Here is a 17216-nt window from a genome sequence, read left to right as displayed (position 1 = left end):
TTCTAACCTCAACCATTCTCTGATTCTGTTGCTTCTGACTGGGTGTCTCGTAGCCTGCTGTCTGCTCAGTACTGTGTAAACTCCCTGAGCAGTTTACAGTCCAGAGGAGATGTGGCACTGAATGAATTTACATTACTTACCTTTTTCTGCTGCTGATTTGCTCCATGGTAAAACTAGCTGCCTTCACTTCCCTGGCTCATAATTATGAGATGTTCTTTCTCAAGTTCTTCTAATAATTAAGCTATATTGTATGGTAACAATTACAGACACTAACTGGTCAGATAACGCAGGCTGCGGGTGCAGTTTGCTTTGTTCTGGTTGCAACTCTGTAAATGGCAGGTAGCCTTTCTCCAGACTCAGTTACTGAGTGAGAACTGTTGCAGAAGTGTTGCTCAAATACGGTGTGGAACTCAAACTGTCTAGCCAATGTTAGGTGCAGCTGGCTTTGTGCAGAGCTGTTTTGGGGGTTTGGTCTGCTCTGCGGGAACGGGGACCCTGGGAATGTGAGGTGTAGCTGGCTGAGTGGGTCTGCACCAGCTTCCCAATGCGTGCTCACTCCAGCTTTATTCAGCCCAAGCCAAACCTATGTTGAGCCATTGCCTCTGCTGGTACTTGTGGTGGTCCTATTTGTGGATGGTTCATAAGCGGAGCCACGCGTGGAGCCTGCTTCAGCCTGATGTTGCACCTGAGGTAATAAGCAGTGGGAAGAGAGGGGAATGTTCAGGCATTTGGTGACTGTGGGGAGCAGCTCGGGCCTAGTTTAGGCAGCCTGAGCTGATTGTGGGATACTGAATGTGGCCGTGTGCTGTTTTCCCGGGCCCTGTAGGAAGATTTCCTTAGGTGAAGCTTGTGCTGAAATTAACTGACTTACTATGGCACAGAATAGCACATCCTTAAAGCCGAAGTACAGGGAGTGAAAGCCCCACATGCTGTTGTGTTGCAGCACTACCCTGGGTGAAGTGCGGAGCCGGACTCTCAGGCGGCTCACTGCGAGGGCGCGGGGGCACTTGTGCTGGACTTCTACTTCTCTTGTAGGAGCTTCTGATCCCCCAGCTAACGGAGAGGTGGCAGTCACTAGCTGGAAGAGATGACTACAAGGGATTTCTTCATTAATAAAGAGAAATCTTTGTAATTTATCTTAAATTATGTGAATTAGGAAATCGTATATAAATTACAAGGAAATGTAAATATGAATTTGCATAACGTGCATTGTTTGCACTGAAGAAGTTACGAACAAAAGACAAAGTAAGAGGTATCAGGCAATATGAATGATTGATGTTACAATACAACATTTGTTTTTCTTGCAATGTGATGGTAACTCAATTCAATCTGCTTAGAGCCCACTATTCATAAATAAAATAAGAATTAATAGGCTTTAGCCAGAATCTATATGCTATTCAAACGGAATAATCCTAATGCTCCCAGATAGACAACAGATTCTGATAACATCTTTTAATCCTGCTGCAACCTGAGCTTTGTGGCTGGCCTTTGTGTTTTTTCTTATAGCTTCAGTTAATTTCTAGTTTGTTCTCTCTTTAAAAAAAATTTAAATTCCAAGTTTTCAGGGGTTTTGTCTTTTGTGCTTTTAAAAAAATACTTCCATCTGTTTTAAGACGACAAATGAGATAACCCTGTTATACTGGGTTTTGGATACATTTAGTTGCTGTGGTAGCAACTGCCTCAAAACATAATCATGTATGGAAAGTGAGGGTTAAGGCAGAGAAACACTGGGAATACATCAGTATTTTTGCAGTCTTGTCTACAGTTCCAAAGGCATTGCATAGTAGCTGTGTCCAAAGATCCTTGGCTGCACAATTTTATATTTATAGAACATCGCTGCATCATCAAAACCAGCCTTATTTGGAACTTAATTTTTAAAATTAGACACGTTTTTGTTAACTATTTGATACAAACAGTAAGTGAATGACTATAATTCTCAAAAGTGTATGCTTGCAACTCCTTGTTGCTATTTTTGAAGAATTTCCTTCAGAGGCCGTTTTCATAAGCAGCACGAATTTAGGTTTCCTTAATGGCCACTGGATGTCACTGTTTCTCCACAAAAGTGGTATTTTGTAACTACCGTTGGATTTCATATTTTGCTGCTATTTGATTGTCAGTGGAGCATTCCTTCAGGCTGTAATCCTGCAGAAAGGGATACATCAAGTAGAAAGATACTTCCATTTAAGGAATAAGAGAAGTAGATGGTTCCTTCAAAGGCCTGAGAAGTGTATAGATAGGAGCCTTTAAATATTATGATGCAAGTCTAGTAGTTACAGAAATACTGTCATGTAAATTAATTGAGTCCCCAGGGCTATCAGACAAGTTCTGACAAGGAATTGTATTTAAGAATATTTGGATTTTAGATTGGGCACTGGCTGATGTCTCTAGAGGTATAGGATTCCATCTGTGCAGCTATAACAAATGAAGCTGCTAAAATTCATCCCTTCAATGTGGGTTTTACATAAGTTGCAGGAGAAAAAAAGTCTGGCCTTGCAAAAATACTTGATATTTTCCCAAATGTGAAAGTGCACCTTTAAAAGAAAGAGTTTTCTCTTTTAGCTGTGGCCTTCATGAGGTTTGAACGAAGCGCTGGCCTACCTGTTGTTCTGGAGAAAATGTTCATGGTCCACCCTTGCATGCTGTTACTACAGGCTTCCCTCCTCCTGTGAAGATGATTTTGAGCTGCTACCCCTTACAGTGGCTACAGATCAATGCTGTAATTAAATTACAGACACATGTAAGTGACTTTGATCTTCTATTTACAGCATACAGAAAACGTGATATTAATCATAAGAGTATTACATTTTTCAGTATTTGGTAAAAATGAGCACTTAGATGAACAGAGAATACATATTTTAGGAAATGTGCTTGTTTCCATTGTTTTGGAAAGCCATCTTCTTCATGCTTCCTTTTGCCTTCTCTTCCAGCAGGTTCCAGCCATTGCTTTTCCTGCCATGAATTATTGTGCTTCTTCATATATGGTCTATAATTATATCATAATTATAATTATGAAAATATTTGATAATATTATGAAATGAAAATTATTGATTTGACTTAAAATTTCACTTAGTTAAGAGTTTGACATCTCTTTTCCCAGATTTAATGTTTCCACAGAGTGTGTCTCTCCTGTCAGGCTGAACTTAGTGCCATCAGACACATTTTCATCAGCAAAATAAGCACTGAGTAATTGCAAGATTCCTCCTTGTTCCCCCAAATAAAAGCCTCAAAAGGCAAGAGGATCACATGATCCTTTTGAAAACTCAGGCTGGCAGATAGGCGAAATTAAATTACCACTTTTATTCTCCCTGCATGCTGCTTTGGTTGGCTTTCTCCTGATTCCTAATAGCTATCAGGATTTTAAATTTTGGTGGCAAGATGCTTGTTAAGCATCATAACCAGCTCAGCTGGCTAGTGCACAGCAGTGACATAATCCCATTACTGACCTCGGAACGCTGTTACTAGCAAGTGCACATTTGGGCTGATCTTGTATTTTTTTCTGCCTTGCTTCTCCCTTCTCTGAAATGGAAGTGCAAGTGTTTACCCTGGTGTACTCTCTGGGAAAGCATGTGCGCATGCGTGTACGCGTACCAGTGTTTCTGTGTTCCCCCAGCAGCTCCATGTTTCTGTTTTGCTGTGGTGACCTCTCAGCTGGCAGTGATTCCTTTCCCAGCAAGCTGCATATTCTCCTTCCTCTGTGTAAGCTATTAAAACCAGATGTGCATAAAGAACTCTGTTATGATGCGCTTTTGTGGACTGATTTCATTCCTTGGCTAGAATGGTGGGCTGACTCCCATGAAAGCTGGAGGAAAAGCCCAAGAGGATTTAAACCCGTAAGTCTGAGCTAAACTCCCCAGCCTGAGTCTATGTCTGTTGATATCACAGTAAATTAAGTGTAACACAACGAAAGCAAACTGAACTACATCAGCGCAAGGCTGGAAGGAGGCAGAGGAGAGATGAGATCTGGTATTACATTTATCTGCATATATTTGTTCTTTATAGGCTATTCTGTGGGTCCTAATAAATCATTAAGCCTGGAAAGAATAAGTAGCTTTGCGTTGTTCCTGGATCGGCTTGGATTTTGAAACATGGGAATCTGAGAAATAAGCTTGTGATCTCATGCACAACCATGAAAGAGGAAAAGGCACCCTGCCATTTAATGGGTGTATTTATAGGAAGGTCATCTCTCAGCCTGCATCTGACTTAAAGTAGGAGCCACCTGGGAATATTTCTATGGGTGATGGCCGCATTCCAGGAAGCCCCACATCATCCTGCAGTCGTGTCAGATGAGGATTGCTTTAGGCAGCAACATTGTGCTGGGGAAGGCTATTGAGACTCTGGGTGCTAAATGTCATTTGGCATTGATGCTGTGGGAAATAATGATCACGCTGTCTCCTCGGGCCTCAGTTCTGTTAGGAGCGGGAGAGAAAAAACTGACACACGTGATGTGGGCTGGTGTCCTCTGTTTCCCAGGGGTCCTATTTTGTGAGTGACAAGTGAAGGGGTATTAGCATGCATGCATGGTCTCAACTACATCAGTTGTAGGGATGGTCAGTCTGTGTTCGCAGAACTCCAAGCCTCTCCAAGATTTGCACTTCTTTGGAGAACCAGCCCATTCAGAAATGGGCACTAGTGGCAAATTAAGTAACCAGTGGCTGAAGTGTTTGGAACTGGGGCTGCTTGGTGTAGTCTCCTGTGCTTGTGATGAGCAGCTGACACTGTGTACTTCGTAGGGTAACGTTCTGGCTACTTTATTTTCTCATACGGTTTGCGCTGCCTCGTAACTGGGGGGTGTGAAGTGTGAGGAGAAGTGGCTTCCACAGAAACAGTTGACCTCAGATGTTTTGATGCATACTCGCTTGTCCTGGGGCTAACTGAGGGAGCCTTGTGACAAACCTCACAACTAAACCACGGGCCCTAGCACTGTCAGGGTCAAATCAGCTGTCTCCCTTGAGATCTGATCTATTGTTGAAAGCCACGAGATGTCGCCTCTATATGTGCAGGCAGGGGTTAAGCATTGTGAATTTGCAATAGCCAGCCAGCTTTCCCATATAAGAGCACTGCACTCATTGGCTCTCTCTTTTACTGAGAAATCTATCTAGTCATTTCCTGTGCAAGCCGCCTTCACTTTGCAAAAAGCTATACAGTTGAGTAAATTACAATAATCTGTGGTTATTCCTTCTCACAGGCAGCCTGGATTCTCTCATGGACCACCACCAACTGGGAGTTCAACGTTGTGTCGTTAACAGTGTGCTAATATGAGTGTGGTCTTCTCTACAGAAGAAGAGGACTCTCACCCATGGATGTAAATAATTTGAGGTCTGCTTTCATGCTTATTAACACTTGTTAGGATTTGACTTGATTTCTACTGAGAGATTATTTACCCTCTGAAGGATCCGTTGAGACTCCCTTGTCAGATCAGTTCTTGGGTGGAGCTTGCAGCAACTTGGGGTAAGTGCTGTGCTCTTCCTCTTTTGACAGCAGAGCTTTTTTGTGCTGCGCTACTTAAAATGGCTTGGTAAAGTTGCAGAAAGGAACAACTCAGCTCTTGAGTTGAGAAGTGAAAGTTGAGCTGGCAAACAGAGTACTCTCTGTGTTTCCTGAGGAAGCACAAAGTGGATGTATATATTATAGGGTCTTGTATTTTTAGGACAATTTTGCTCTTGCTTTTAAACCAGACAGTCTGTCTGTACAAGACTGACAATAAATAACTCTCTCGAGCGCTGTGGAGAGATGGAAACTGCAGCTGAGAAATGATTTTGGGGAAAGGAAGACAGAAAAGCACAAGCAAACTATTACGGAAGTACAAATAGCCCTCTAAAGGATCGGCAAATGTACCAGTAAGTGTTTTGGGGGAGGAAATAAGTCTGAAATGGCATTATAGGGTGTATGCCTGTGTATGCAGAGGAATGTTTGTCATTAGAGTGCAGACTAAACTGAGTGGCTGAATTATCATAATGGTTTGTCTTGAAATCAGCCCTTGGATTTCTTGCTGTGAGCTGCATAAAGATGTTTTGTGGCTGTTTTCTGCCTAGAACTATGTTTCTCCACATCCTAACCTAAGCCAGAATGCTTATGCTCTGTCAATTTACCTCTTTGCTGGTACAGGCTATGGAGTCTGGCTGTAGTCCCAGCAAGGGAGATTTCTCTTCAGAGAAAACCTGTTAACCATTTGGAGGGAGTACATGTGAATAAGACGGAGTTATTAAAAAAAGCTCTGCTTCAGGTTGGTAATCATGGATGTTTCCTCGCTGGCTCACAAACTGTGCATGAATCTGCAGTCATATGCTGACTACAGCTAGCTTGCATTGGGTGTGGATCTGAGATGTATCCAGATATATATGAAGAGATGCCTCAAAAGAGTAAAAAAAAGGGTACAGGACATATTAGATGAGAGAAGTGGGCTGGCTGGGTGCTCTGAATACTGATGCTCTCTGTACAGCAGATCTGTATCCAGCTTTGCTCTTGGGAGAGCTGTGCTGTGCTCAGGCTCTGAGGGCTGCGAGTGTCCATATGGCAGCTGGGGTGTGTGTTTGCCTGTGCTGTGGAGCTGGAAGTTCAAAGCCTGTGCCCGCATGGATAGCCAGCAGCTCCAAACACTGGGGAGATCCCACTCATTTTGCCCCAGGATGAAACGCGACAATGCATGAGCATAATTTGTGCATATGTTTTCCCTGTAGAAATACTGTCGTTCTTACCAACAGAGAACATGACAAACTTATCACTCTGTTCCAAAGAAGGCCTACAGTTAATCTTATCTTTTTGGCCACTTGGTGACTAGCCTGTGTTGGCTGCACTGAGACAAGAACAATAATCGTAGTCTCCTAAAGAGCCACTTTCTTTGCCTTTTATGTAAGGACCTTGTGCTGCTGCCAACAGGTGAGGTCATCTCACAAAGGGGGTTCGGATGTTCTGCAGACAAGTTGCCTGTATTCCATTAACTGCTTTTGAACTTCTCCAGAGGTACCCTATTTAAGGCCTCAATCCTTTATTCAAATACTCCCACTGTGCAGAGTTTTAGTGAATCTCTCTCTCAAGGGACCCATAGTCAACTGTAGGAACGCTGGACCTGGAAACATGCTTTCTTCTACATGCGTGCCACACCATACACGTTCTAGGTTTGTGAACAAATTGTGTTAATTCTCCCTTTCCCTCGCAGGTTTAGTCTCCCAGTGGGGAACATCTTTGGTGATCTGTAAGACCATCTCTACTAGAAATGGACAACTTCACAAATGGGCAGCCGGGCCCAGGTCAGAGGAACAGGTTGATAGAATTGCTGGAAACAGATGACAGTATCCAGGATGATAAACCTGCATCTAGTAAAAACAAAGAAAGATCAGGGCTACATGGAAAGAAAGGAGAGCCACGGCCCTTTGAGACACCTTATCAGAAGGAGAGCAGTAACTTTCCTCCTAAAGTCAAGATTAATCTGAACTATCGGCCAGGACTCGTCAGCAAGTGAGTAACTTTGATGTTTGACAAGGGTGGGATCCCTGTTGATCTGTACTGATACCTGCTGGTAGGAGCCTATAGACTTTACCAAAGTCTAAACTAGAAGTGACAATACAGGAATATTACAGGAATCTGATGGGAGGTAGTTAAAGGCAGAAAGGAGACATATTAGCCCTTTTCTTTTGCACTTGGAAGGTATGTGTATGGTGTGTGTTGTGGTGTATTTTGGGTATAATTGAACTAGCACCAAATAAGCCAAATTGGGTGTAAGAGCAGCTTAGCATGGAGCCCTATACAACTGAACTGTTCTTGCCAGGGAGGGATGTAAACTAGCTCACGGAGTACTTCACACCATGTGATGGGACTGATTCTGGTCCTGCAGCTATCTTGGGCTTTTCTTTGTGCTCTGGATGCGTTCCAGGGTTGCACATCAGACAGGATCTGGGAAGAGTTCCAGCTGATGGAAAGAGCAGCCACTTAAGAGGATTCTGGGAAATAACTGTCTCTATTTTTCCCTTGATTCAAAAATAAAATACTTGTTTTTTCTGACAAACTTTTCTGCCTCCCTTCTTTCTTACACCGTCCCACTAGAACATATCGCACGCTCTTGTCTTCCACTCTCCAGAACTTCTTAACGCTTTGCATTTCTTCCGTAGCCAAAAGGACCCCAATCGCTTTGACAGAGACAGGCTCTTCAGCGCAGTCTCAAGGGGCAGCCCCGAGGCACTGGATGGTTTACTTGAGTACTTAAGGAGGACCTCCAAATTTCTCACCAATTCTGAATACACAGGTAGATTCCTGCTCAGTACACCATAAACAGGGTTAGCAGAGGCAGTGCTTGTTAATGTAGGAGGGAAGCAGGGGAACCTGCTCGTGATTCTTTGCTTTCTCCAGCCCTCTGTCCATTCTTTTATTTTCCTAATGTCCACCTGAGGATGGAGAATGCCATTAATTATATATATCCTAAAGTTTTTGCCTCTACTGCAGACTAAAAATACTGAGAAAGGCCTTTACAATAATTATTGTATTTGGTCCTACAGTGACACTTAAGTTCTGAATCAAGTAATACAGATGTGTGCAAAGTACATGCGCAATTCATTCAATACTCTTTTTCTACTAGATGCAAAGACTGGGAAGACCTGCTTAATGAAAGCCCTGTTGAACTTAAAAAATGGAAAGAATGACACAATCCCACTTTTGCTGGAAATAGACCAAAAGACACAGAATCCCAGGCCACTTGTCAATGTGGCATGCTCTGATTGTTACTACAGAGGTAAGATTTCTGTTGTGATGCTGTGTCAGAGCAGGCTCCCCATTAGACAGATGAGATGTGCAGATACAAGGAAGAAGAGGGGAACTGGAGCTTATGCAGCACTGCAGTTCCAGAGTTCTGGTGCAGTTACAGTAACAGCCTACTCACCTTTTAGTTCTGATTTCTGATTCTGGTCTGCATCCTCTTCAGCCCTGAATGATACACTTCACTTCTGCAACTTTATTCTGAGTCCTTAAAACAGAAATGATAGATGTTTAGTAACCCAGCAATAAGAGAGGATTTGCTTTGGAAAGCTTAAAAAGCATGTCTAAAAAGAAATAGTATATCACTACTAAAGAATAGTGGATTGGGTTATCCTTTTAAAAGCAGACATGCAGCATAGTCATGTACGTCTCTCGTTGTCTTTATCCTGTCATTGCTGCTTGGGGTCTTAGTGCCAGGCAGGGGTAATTGCCTGGTCTTCTGTTGAATTTCTGATAGTCTTGGGGCTTGTCTTCTGACTTAGTGTTTCCAACGTGCTTTTCCAATGAACATTGTTGAAAGTTGTCAGTTGCCACCCACCCTCTGCCTAGCACTGAGACTGCAGGATTGCTATGCAGAACATACAGCGATTGTTGAAACAGTTCTTTGCTTGAAGAGTCCTTTGCCTGTTCCCTCTGATAATGGTACTGTGATAGGTTTTGCCTGTTTCCTTAGGCCAGACAGCACTCCATATTGCCATAGAGAAAAGGAGCCTAGATTTAGTGAAACTTCTAGTAGAGAATGGAGCTGATGTCCATGCCAGAGCCCATGGTGAATTCTTCAAGAAGAAGAAAGAAGGAGTTTACTTTTATTTTGGTGAGTCAGTGCGGAACACGTTCCTTCACTTTTTTTATTGCCTTACTGTATGCGATGCTGCTAATTCTAGTTGGGTTTGCCACTCTCTACATGGGTTGCCATCTCCACTGTCCTGTAATCAAGCTCTTGATTTATTTGAATGGCAGGATCCTTTCACAGACTGAGGTGTCCAGTGAGCATTTGCAATCATCTTTGGTTTTATGTATTTAATTCTATCTGAGGGGCTTGAGACAGAGACAAATACTTCATTAGTTTAGCCAAATTAGGGGTCTGGGAAAGTGTTTCAGCTGCCCCCAGAAATAAGGAGTAATTGTTTACTGCAAAACCCTTTCTGAATCTAGAGACACTGAGAAAGAACTTCTTTGTGTTCCAGTGGCAAAACTATAGGCTAAATATATTTTCATAGAAATGCTTTTTTTTCTTTTTTTTTTTTTTCATCCCTTTCTGCTTCCCCTCCAAATACTGTCCTAATCTCTTCAGGTGAACTTCCCCTCTCCTTGGCTGCTTGTACCAACCAGCTTGAGGTGGTGGAATATCTTCTAAACAATCCCCACCAGAAAGCCAGGCTCCAGGAGCAGGATACACAGGGCAACACCGTCCTCCATGCCCTGGTGATGATTGCAGATGACACTGAGGAGAATACTAAGTTTGTGAGCACAACATACGTTGAGATCTTGAAGGCAGGTGTGAAGGCTGACCCAACGTGGAAACTGGAGGAGATAGTGAATTATGATGGACTAAATCCTCTACAGCTTGCTGCCAAGACAGGCAAAGTGGAGGTAAAGACAACCGGAGGGAACCCCTGGGTTGCTGGGAAACAAGGAAGACTGCAGCATATATCCTCAGCACAGCAGTGGGGTTTGATGTAGGAGCATCTTGCACTGAACCCGTAGTAATGCTGCTGACAGTAGCAGTGTCACAGGAGACAATAAAGGAGGCCTCCTTCAGGCCACTCCAGTTAGTGTCCTACAGAGTCTCAGCTGGCTGCTGCTGCTCTCTGTCCCAGCCAAGACAGCTGGTCTAGACTGAAATTGGTTCTACTCCTGGAAGAGCTGATACAAAGTGTAGTTAGATTGCCTGCTTTTAGCTAGATAGTCTGGTGTTTGGATATATCAAAGTGTATAATGCAGAAAGCCAGGTGTCCTGTATTTGAAGGTGATTTGGGTGTGCTTGTGTCATTCTACGCCTTCATGACATACATGTTTTTCTGGTTTCTCTTCAGATCTTCAAACACATCATCCAAAGAGAGATCAAAGACCCAGTGTACAGGCACCTGTCACGCAAGTTCACTGAATGGACCTATGGACCTATCCATGTGTCCCTCTATGACTTGTCATCTTTAGACAGCTTTGAGGAAAATTCTGTGCTGGAGATTCTGGCATACAGCAGTGACACACCGGTGAGTGCTTTTACTAAAAGGCAAAGACAGCAACATTTTTTCTGCCTTTCTATAGTGTTGCTGTATAATTATACAAATCATTTCAAGTTAATGTGGTATTTCACATGATCATTTTTCTGGGAAAGAAACGCATGATGGAACTATATGCATATTTTATTATTTATAGTCTGCTTGGTATGCCTCTGATAATCTATAATATGAGAGAAATTTTTGATCCTTTGGTTATCCTAAGCCTGGGTGTGTCCAAATACCTTGATGAAGCCAAGCAGAAGTAACTTCTTATGGGATGGTTGATTTCTTTCATACTGAAAGGGATTACCTAAGGGATACCCTAACTGGAGCCACTGGACTCCAACCCTGAAAAAGACAATCCTCTGGTGAATTTTCATTCCTGTTGACACATGGGTACATTTTTGTTGGTTTTTTTTTTCCACAGAATCGGTACAAGATGGTGGTTTTGGAGCCACTGAACAAACTGCTTCAGCAAAAATGGGAAACGTTCGCTTCCAAGAGATTCTATTTTAGTTTTGTCTCATACCTGTCATTCATGATCATCTTTACAGTCATTGCATACTATCAACCCTTACGGGTAAAGGTAGGACCAATCTTCTTTTATCTGTAAAGACCTGAATGGATGGAGCCGAGTTTTAAAAGGCGCAGGGTGGTTATCATCACTACCTCTGCCTGTCTTCAGTGTTTTGGGTTTTTTTGTTTTCATCTTGCAGCCTTCATTTCCAGTGGAGTTCACGGCTGGAGGCTTCCTGTGGGTCTCTGGACTGATCATTATCTTGCTAGGAGGCATTTATCTGATCTTTGCTCAGGTATGGGGATCTCTCGTCTAGTTTCATTGTAAGAACGAAAAGGAAACCGTCACTGACATGGAGGCAACAGATTTGGTTCTGCTGACATCAGGATGTGCATGAGTGGATGGCAGGAGGGAATCCTGCTCTGAGACACTTACAGTGTCAGAGCGATCTAGCAGTGACAGGGGTGGCACAAGCCAGGTTGCTGGGCAAGAGGAAGAATAGGCTCACAACAGTAAGTAATTATGAGAGACTTCTGTGATTTATGGTACTAAAACACATCCTTGGCATTTAATGCAGTCTATTAATAAAGACACAGGGCTGACCCATGATTCAGCCCTTGTTTATCCTTGCCCTTTATAAATAAGGCCTTTTTTTCATCTTGGATGACTAGCTGAAATTTGGGATCTTGAAAATGAAAGCATGAAGAGGAGCTTATAGAGCAAACCTCTCCCCTGAGCAATAGGCTATGCCGGGCAGGAATCACTCTAGCATGCCCTGTTTTTTTGATGAATGGCTACCATTGATTTTTCTCTATTAGAGTCTGTACTTGCGGAGGAGACGCCAGTCCCTGAAGACTATGTGTTCTGACAGCTGCATTGAGATCTTGATGTATGTCTCTTGAGCTTTTTTGCACAATGAAAGCACGGGTGAAATGGTTCTCTGCTGTGTGCAGCTAAGTTGCGCTAACATTACTAGAGAGATGGTGAGCAGGAAAGATTGATTCTCTGCCACTGTCTCCTCTTTCCATCCCTTCCCTGCTTGCTTCTCCTACCTGCTGCATCTTGTCATAACCCTTTGTTGTAATGGATTTTGCTGGGTAGGGTCTGTCCTTGGATTTGTAGCTGAACATGGTGAAGGTCAAACCCTCAATTATTCCACAGTTAACAACATCTACTTATTAGAAAGGAGCTCAAGTTTTTAATCATACAGTCACTACGGCTCAGATTTGGTCAAAAGGAAAATAACCTCTCAGTTTTCTGAGGAGAAATCTGTTTAGATGCATGTGTGTACATGTATGTGTGCATGTGTTCGTAAGTGTTAAAATTCTTTTCCATTTTATATCAGTTATGTGAGTTACATCAAGCAGTTCAGAGTTTCCATACTGTGAGATTAACCAGTTCATAACAAAACTGCAACAGTTTGTGGGTCTGGTTATAACAGGATTTGCTTATATAAACTATGTGTCTGATTAACTGCCGCTTTACATGCTCCATGTAGCCTCGTAAAATGTGTTTGCTTTTCCCTGCAAAACAGAACAGATCTGTAAATGGGCCTTTTTATTGAGGTAAGTCACTGTGTCACTCATTCTACTTCTCTCCAGCTTCATCCAGGCTTTCTCATTGCTGCTGTCAGCAGTCCTCTATGGTGCAAGTTCAGAAAACTATGTGGCGGTAATGGTGTTCTCCCTGCTTTTGGGATGGGTGAACATGCTGTATTACACTCGGGGCTTTCAACGCACTGGGATCTACAGTGTCATGATACAGAAGGTCAGTACTCAGAAAAAACTTTGTATGAAAAGCTTCTGAGTGTGTGGAACTAGTAGAAGTCCTGCAATTACTTTTCTTCTCTCAGGATCATGAAAACCATAAATGGAATTGATGTACTAACTATGGAAGTAAAGAAATTGCAGAAGGCAATTAGATCAGTGTCTTCAAGGAAGTACAATTGTGGCAAACCACTAGTTTGCCGTGGTTGAATACAGCAAGTGAGAGCAGCTGACACTTACCTGTTTGTCATAAAACAACTCAAAACTAGCAGTCAAAACCAGTGCAAGTTCCCTGGAATTGTTATGCTTGGGCTGCGAAGTGTTTCCAGGTCCATAAAGGAATCTGGGACTAAAAAGGCAAGATAAAGCAGGTGAAACGAGGTGCCAGGGAAGAATTCTGACCACCGTTTGTGTGAAACCAAACGGAGATAGAAAAAAAAGAGATGTGTGTTGAAACAATTTGGAAACAGACATACTGGTGAGCTGGCATGATATTTATTTGTTTCAAAGAACCCATTCCTACAAACATAACAACAAAGAAGTTCACCTAGTACTTTCAGATTAAGCTACTAATGATGTTATTTACCCGAGGAAGTAATTTAACATGTATTAGTAGTTTCTTAAACTGGATAAAAGCATTTTCCAACTTGCTTTCAGTATTGTTACTGGGGGTTGGTTTATGATGTGTGAGAACAGGAGATCATCACTTCCTCCTGATTTGTGTTTCAGACTATCCTGAAAGATCTGCTGCGTTTCCTCTTGGTGTATATGATCTTCCTCTTTGGCTTTGCTGCAGGTAAGGACTTGCTCAGCATTATGTTATAGGTTGGGCTGCAAGAAGTAAATTTTTCTGAGGAGGATTCAAATTCTCTTTTTCCCATAGCTCTGGTTACGCTGATGGGGGATGCTCCTTCGGTCTCTCAGAACAAGTCCCTTGCTCAGATGGAGAGCACTGGGAGCCATGCTATGTACGGTGGGCTGCTTAGCGTCTCCCTGGAGCTCTTCAAGATCACCATTGGGATGGGCGACCTGGAGTTCCAGGAACATGCCAGATTCAGATACTTTGTCATGCTCCTGCTGCTTCTCTTTGTGATCCTCACTTACATTCTTTTGCTCAACATGCTGATTGCGCTCATGAGTGAGACTGTCACGGATATTTCTGGTTATAGCAAAAACGTCTGGAAACTGCAGGTGAGACATGGTGCTGCCCAGCAGGTATGTTGTGGCCCAAACTCCTACTGGAGTCTCATAACATCAGAGATGACAGTGACTGTCTTTGTCCTAAGCCTCAGCTATAAACTTCTCTTTTACATAAATTTGCCACTCTGGGGTAAATCCTAAAATCATTTTTAGATGTATTTAAAACTCAGGCTGTTTGCATGGCTACCAGCCAGTCCAGATCCATGTGCCTAAGTAACTTGAGAGAATAAGTAACTGACTGGTACTATTAAGCTGAGGAGCACTTTGGGATTGAGTTTCAAAGTGATTTTCTAAGTCAAAGTAATTGCTGATTGGGGAAGATTTAATCAAAGAGAGGGGCTGGGCTCTGTATGCCCTGTTTTCTCTCTGACATGGACTTCTTGTTTCAGAGGGCTATTGCTATTCTAGAAATAGAGAAGGCCTGGCTGTGGCGCCAAGGTGGGAAGAGGAGATCTGGCTGCTTCATGTCAGTGGGCCTCAATAAGAAAGATGAGAGATGGTGTTTCAGGTAAGACAGATGTACCATTACCTCTTACACTCCAGCCTAGTAACGGGTTCCCATGATTCATAAGCTGGTAGCCCTGAACTGCTGCAGGGAGTTTCAGCACTGACTCAATGGAGTGACTCAACCACATGTTCCTGGCTACATGCAAATTGGTTGGTGATTGCAATGCTGGAAGTTTGAGGGCTAGTTGAGCCGCCAGCATTGTCACCAAGGCATGCTGTCACCGAAAGATGTCCTGTTTAACCCACATCTGTGCGAGTGGTTATGGTGGCAGGGTGTCTGCAATGATGCTTTCTTTGCTGCTGCGAATATAGCTGTGCCCAGAGCAGGCTGTGGTGGGAGGGATGCAGGCTGGTGGCCCCGTCGCTCAGGAGCATGCAACTTGAGGGCAACACGAGGGGGCAGCACTCTTCCTCGCATATAGGGGCTGGGAGAGCAGAGGAACCTTTCTCCACCCAGCGAACCGAACTGCGGGCAGCAGTTCTGTAACTCCAGGATGTTATGGGCTATGGAGCATGTATAGAAAGTGGTCTTCCCCTTTGTCTTAAGTATGTTCCCTGGGAGGAATTGGAGTATTTCAAAACAAACAACATAGACCAGCACACAATATGCAGGGAAGAAGATATTTACCCTGTGGATCTTGGATAACCGAAGATCTTCACTCAAAAAAACCTCTGTAAGGTGTTGTTGCTACAGCCAAACCATTAGGATTGTGTTGGCAGGATAAGCTGGGTTGGGATGCTGCGGGACAATGAGATATGGACCGAAATGCTGTATTGCATGCATCAGTGTCTGTTGCATTTTCTCTCTCCAGAGTAGAGGAAATTAAATGGACAAATTGGGCAAAGGATGTGGGAGTTCTTAAGGAAGACCCTGGAAACACCAGTGATTCAGAAATAAATCCAGAAGGTAAATTAAATCATGAAGAAAGGGCTTCAGTATCTTTTTAGCTTCCTGCTCAGCAATACTCTTGGAATGTTATTATGTCTTTGGTAACAGTAATTTTAGGTAGGCCAGCTTGCCCAGAAATTGCTTCCACACACCATCCCTCAATAGTAGCAGCATCACTTGTGAGCTGAGAAAATAAAGAATTAGAGTAGGTATGGACCTGGTCAGAGTTTGGGAACAAATGATGAGAATGAAGGAGATGCCATTGCTACTTACCTCTGGTAGAAATGGGCAGGAAATGCTGCTGAGAAAAGCAAGGGCTGATCTTCCCTTTGACTCACCAGCCCAAATGCATGGTGCTTTTTGTAGTGAAAGGTAAAATTTAGGCCCACTCATTCTGCAAGTGTTAAAATCACAGGGCTTTTATAGCACAAATCAGGGCATTAACACTGGCAGCTTTGTCAAATTCTGCCTAAGATAATTATGTTTACTTCCCATGTTACACCTGGGAAGCAACTCTGTGTGGAAAATGGAGAGCTGTTACTTTTTCTAGAAATATTTTGTTCAGCCTGGCAGAACTTGGGCAGAAGCTCCCCCGGATTTAAACATGTCCCCCTGCTCTTCCAGCATAGGTTCTTCCTAGATGCCAGTTTTCTAGGAGTGGGGAGGTTGCAACACTTAAAATACTATCTGTTGTATGTTGGGTTTTCCCTAAACCTGTGCTTTTCTAAAAACTGGATCCCTTTGTCAGCTTCCTGCTGTTGACAAAGGCCTGCTGTTTTTATGTCTCCTGCTATAGAGACAAGTTCACGGAAACGGATGCCACAGAAACAACTGAGATCAGCTGTTTCAGAGGAGCAGTCACTATTGCAGCCCTCAGCAACTGAGATGATGCCTTTAGAGGGACAAACCAGAAATCTTTAGCAGATTTTCTGAATTGCAACCTTGCTTCCAACTTCAAAGGAGTAGTTCTTCCTATAGCGGCTGGAAGAATTGAAGGCATTATGAGAAGTAAAGTGCATTTCATCAAAGACTGTGGTTCAGCCTGTGGCTTTAAATATTTTCATGCACTTTAATCATTAATTTCCTCTGAAGAAACTATTTTTACTCAACTTTCTCTGCCTGACGCTTTCTGATTACTACATCTAAAGGTGCAAGAGCAAGATCATAGGGGCAGTGGGGAGTGGTCTTTGGGAGGGCGGTGCTTTCTGATCTGTATAGAAATAATGCTGTTTGCCATAGACAAGCAAAGATAGGAGTGACCTATCTAAGAATGGGTTAATTGTTATTTTTTTGGCACAAGAGACTGCACTGAAGTGCTTTGGAATAAAGAGTGTTGTGAGACATGCGTGGACAAATACTCAGTCTTCAGT

At 43.0% G+C, this 17216-nt stretch overlaps 1 protein-coding gene across 1 annotated transcript; it reads left to right on the top strand.

Annotated features, from left to right (window-relative positions):
• Nucleotides 1-5128: 5128 nt before the first annotated feature.
• On the top strand, nt 5129-17049 carry TRPV2 (transient receptor potential cation channel, subfamily V, member 2). The gene is made up of 16 exons (XM_009573590.1): nt 5129-5448; nt 7157-7455; nt 8106-8239; nt 8570-8722; nt 9419-9559; nt 10040-10338; nt 10782-10958; nt 11395-11553; nt 11684-11779; nt 12303-12373; nt 13086-13251; nt 13980-14046; nt 14134-14441; nt 14840-14958; nt 15770-15864; nt 16643-17049. Exons 2-16 carry the CDS (start codon nt 7214-7216, stop codon nt 16765-16767), a joined length of 2352 nt encoding a protein of 783 aa, XP_009571885.1. The 5' UTR covers nt 5129-5448; nt 7157-7213; the 3' UTR covers nt 16768-17049.
• Nucleotides 17050-17216: the final 167 nt, after the last annotated feature.

The sequence above is a fragment of the Fulmarus glacialis genome, unplaced genomic scaffold (genome assembly GCF_000690835.1).
Source record: "Fulmarus glacialis isolate BGI_N327 unplaced genomic scaffold, ASM69083v1 scaffold36802, whole genome shotgun sequence".
Taxonomy (NCBI): domain Eukaryota; kingdom Metazoa; phylum Chordata; class Aves; order Procellariiformes; family Procellariidae; genus Fulmarus; species Fulmarus glacialis.
The sequence above is the reverse complement of the archived record's forward strand: the minus strand, read 5'-3'. Positions and strand labels throughout refer to the sequence as shown.

Bases quoted from the DNA above. Each gene is read 5' to 3' on its own strand.
- TRPV2 (XM_009573590.1), top strand. From the start codon at position 7,214: ATGGACAACTTCACAAATGGGCAGCCGGGCCCAGGTCAGAGGAACAGG. The intron at 10,959-11,394 runs GTGAGTGCTTTT...TTTTTTCCACAG, and splicing joins CATACAGCAGTGACACACCG to AATCGGTACAAGATGGTGGT. The intron at 11,554-11,683 runs GTAGGACCAATC...TTCATCTTGCAG, and splicing joins ATCAACCCTTACGGGTAAAG to CCTTCATTTCCAGTGGAGTT.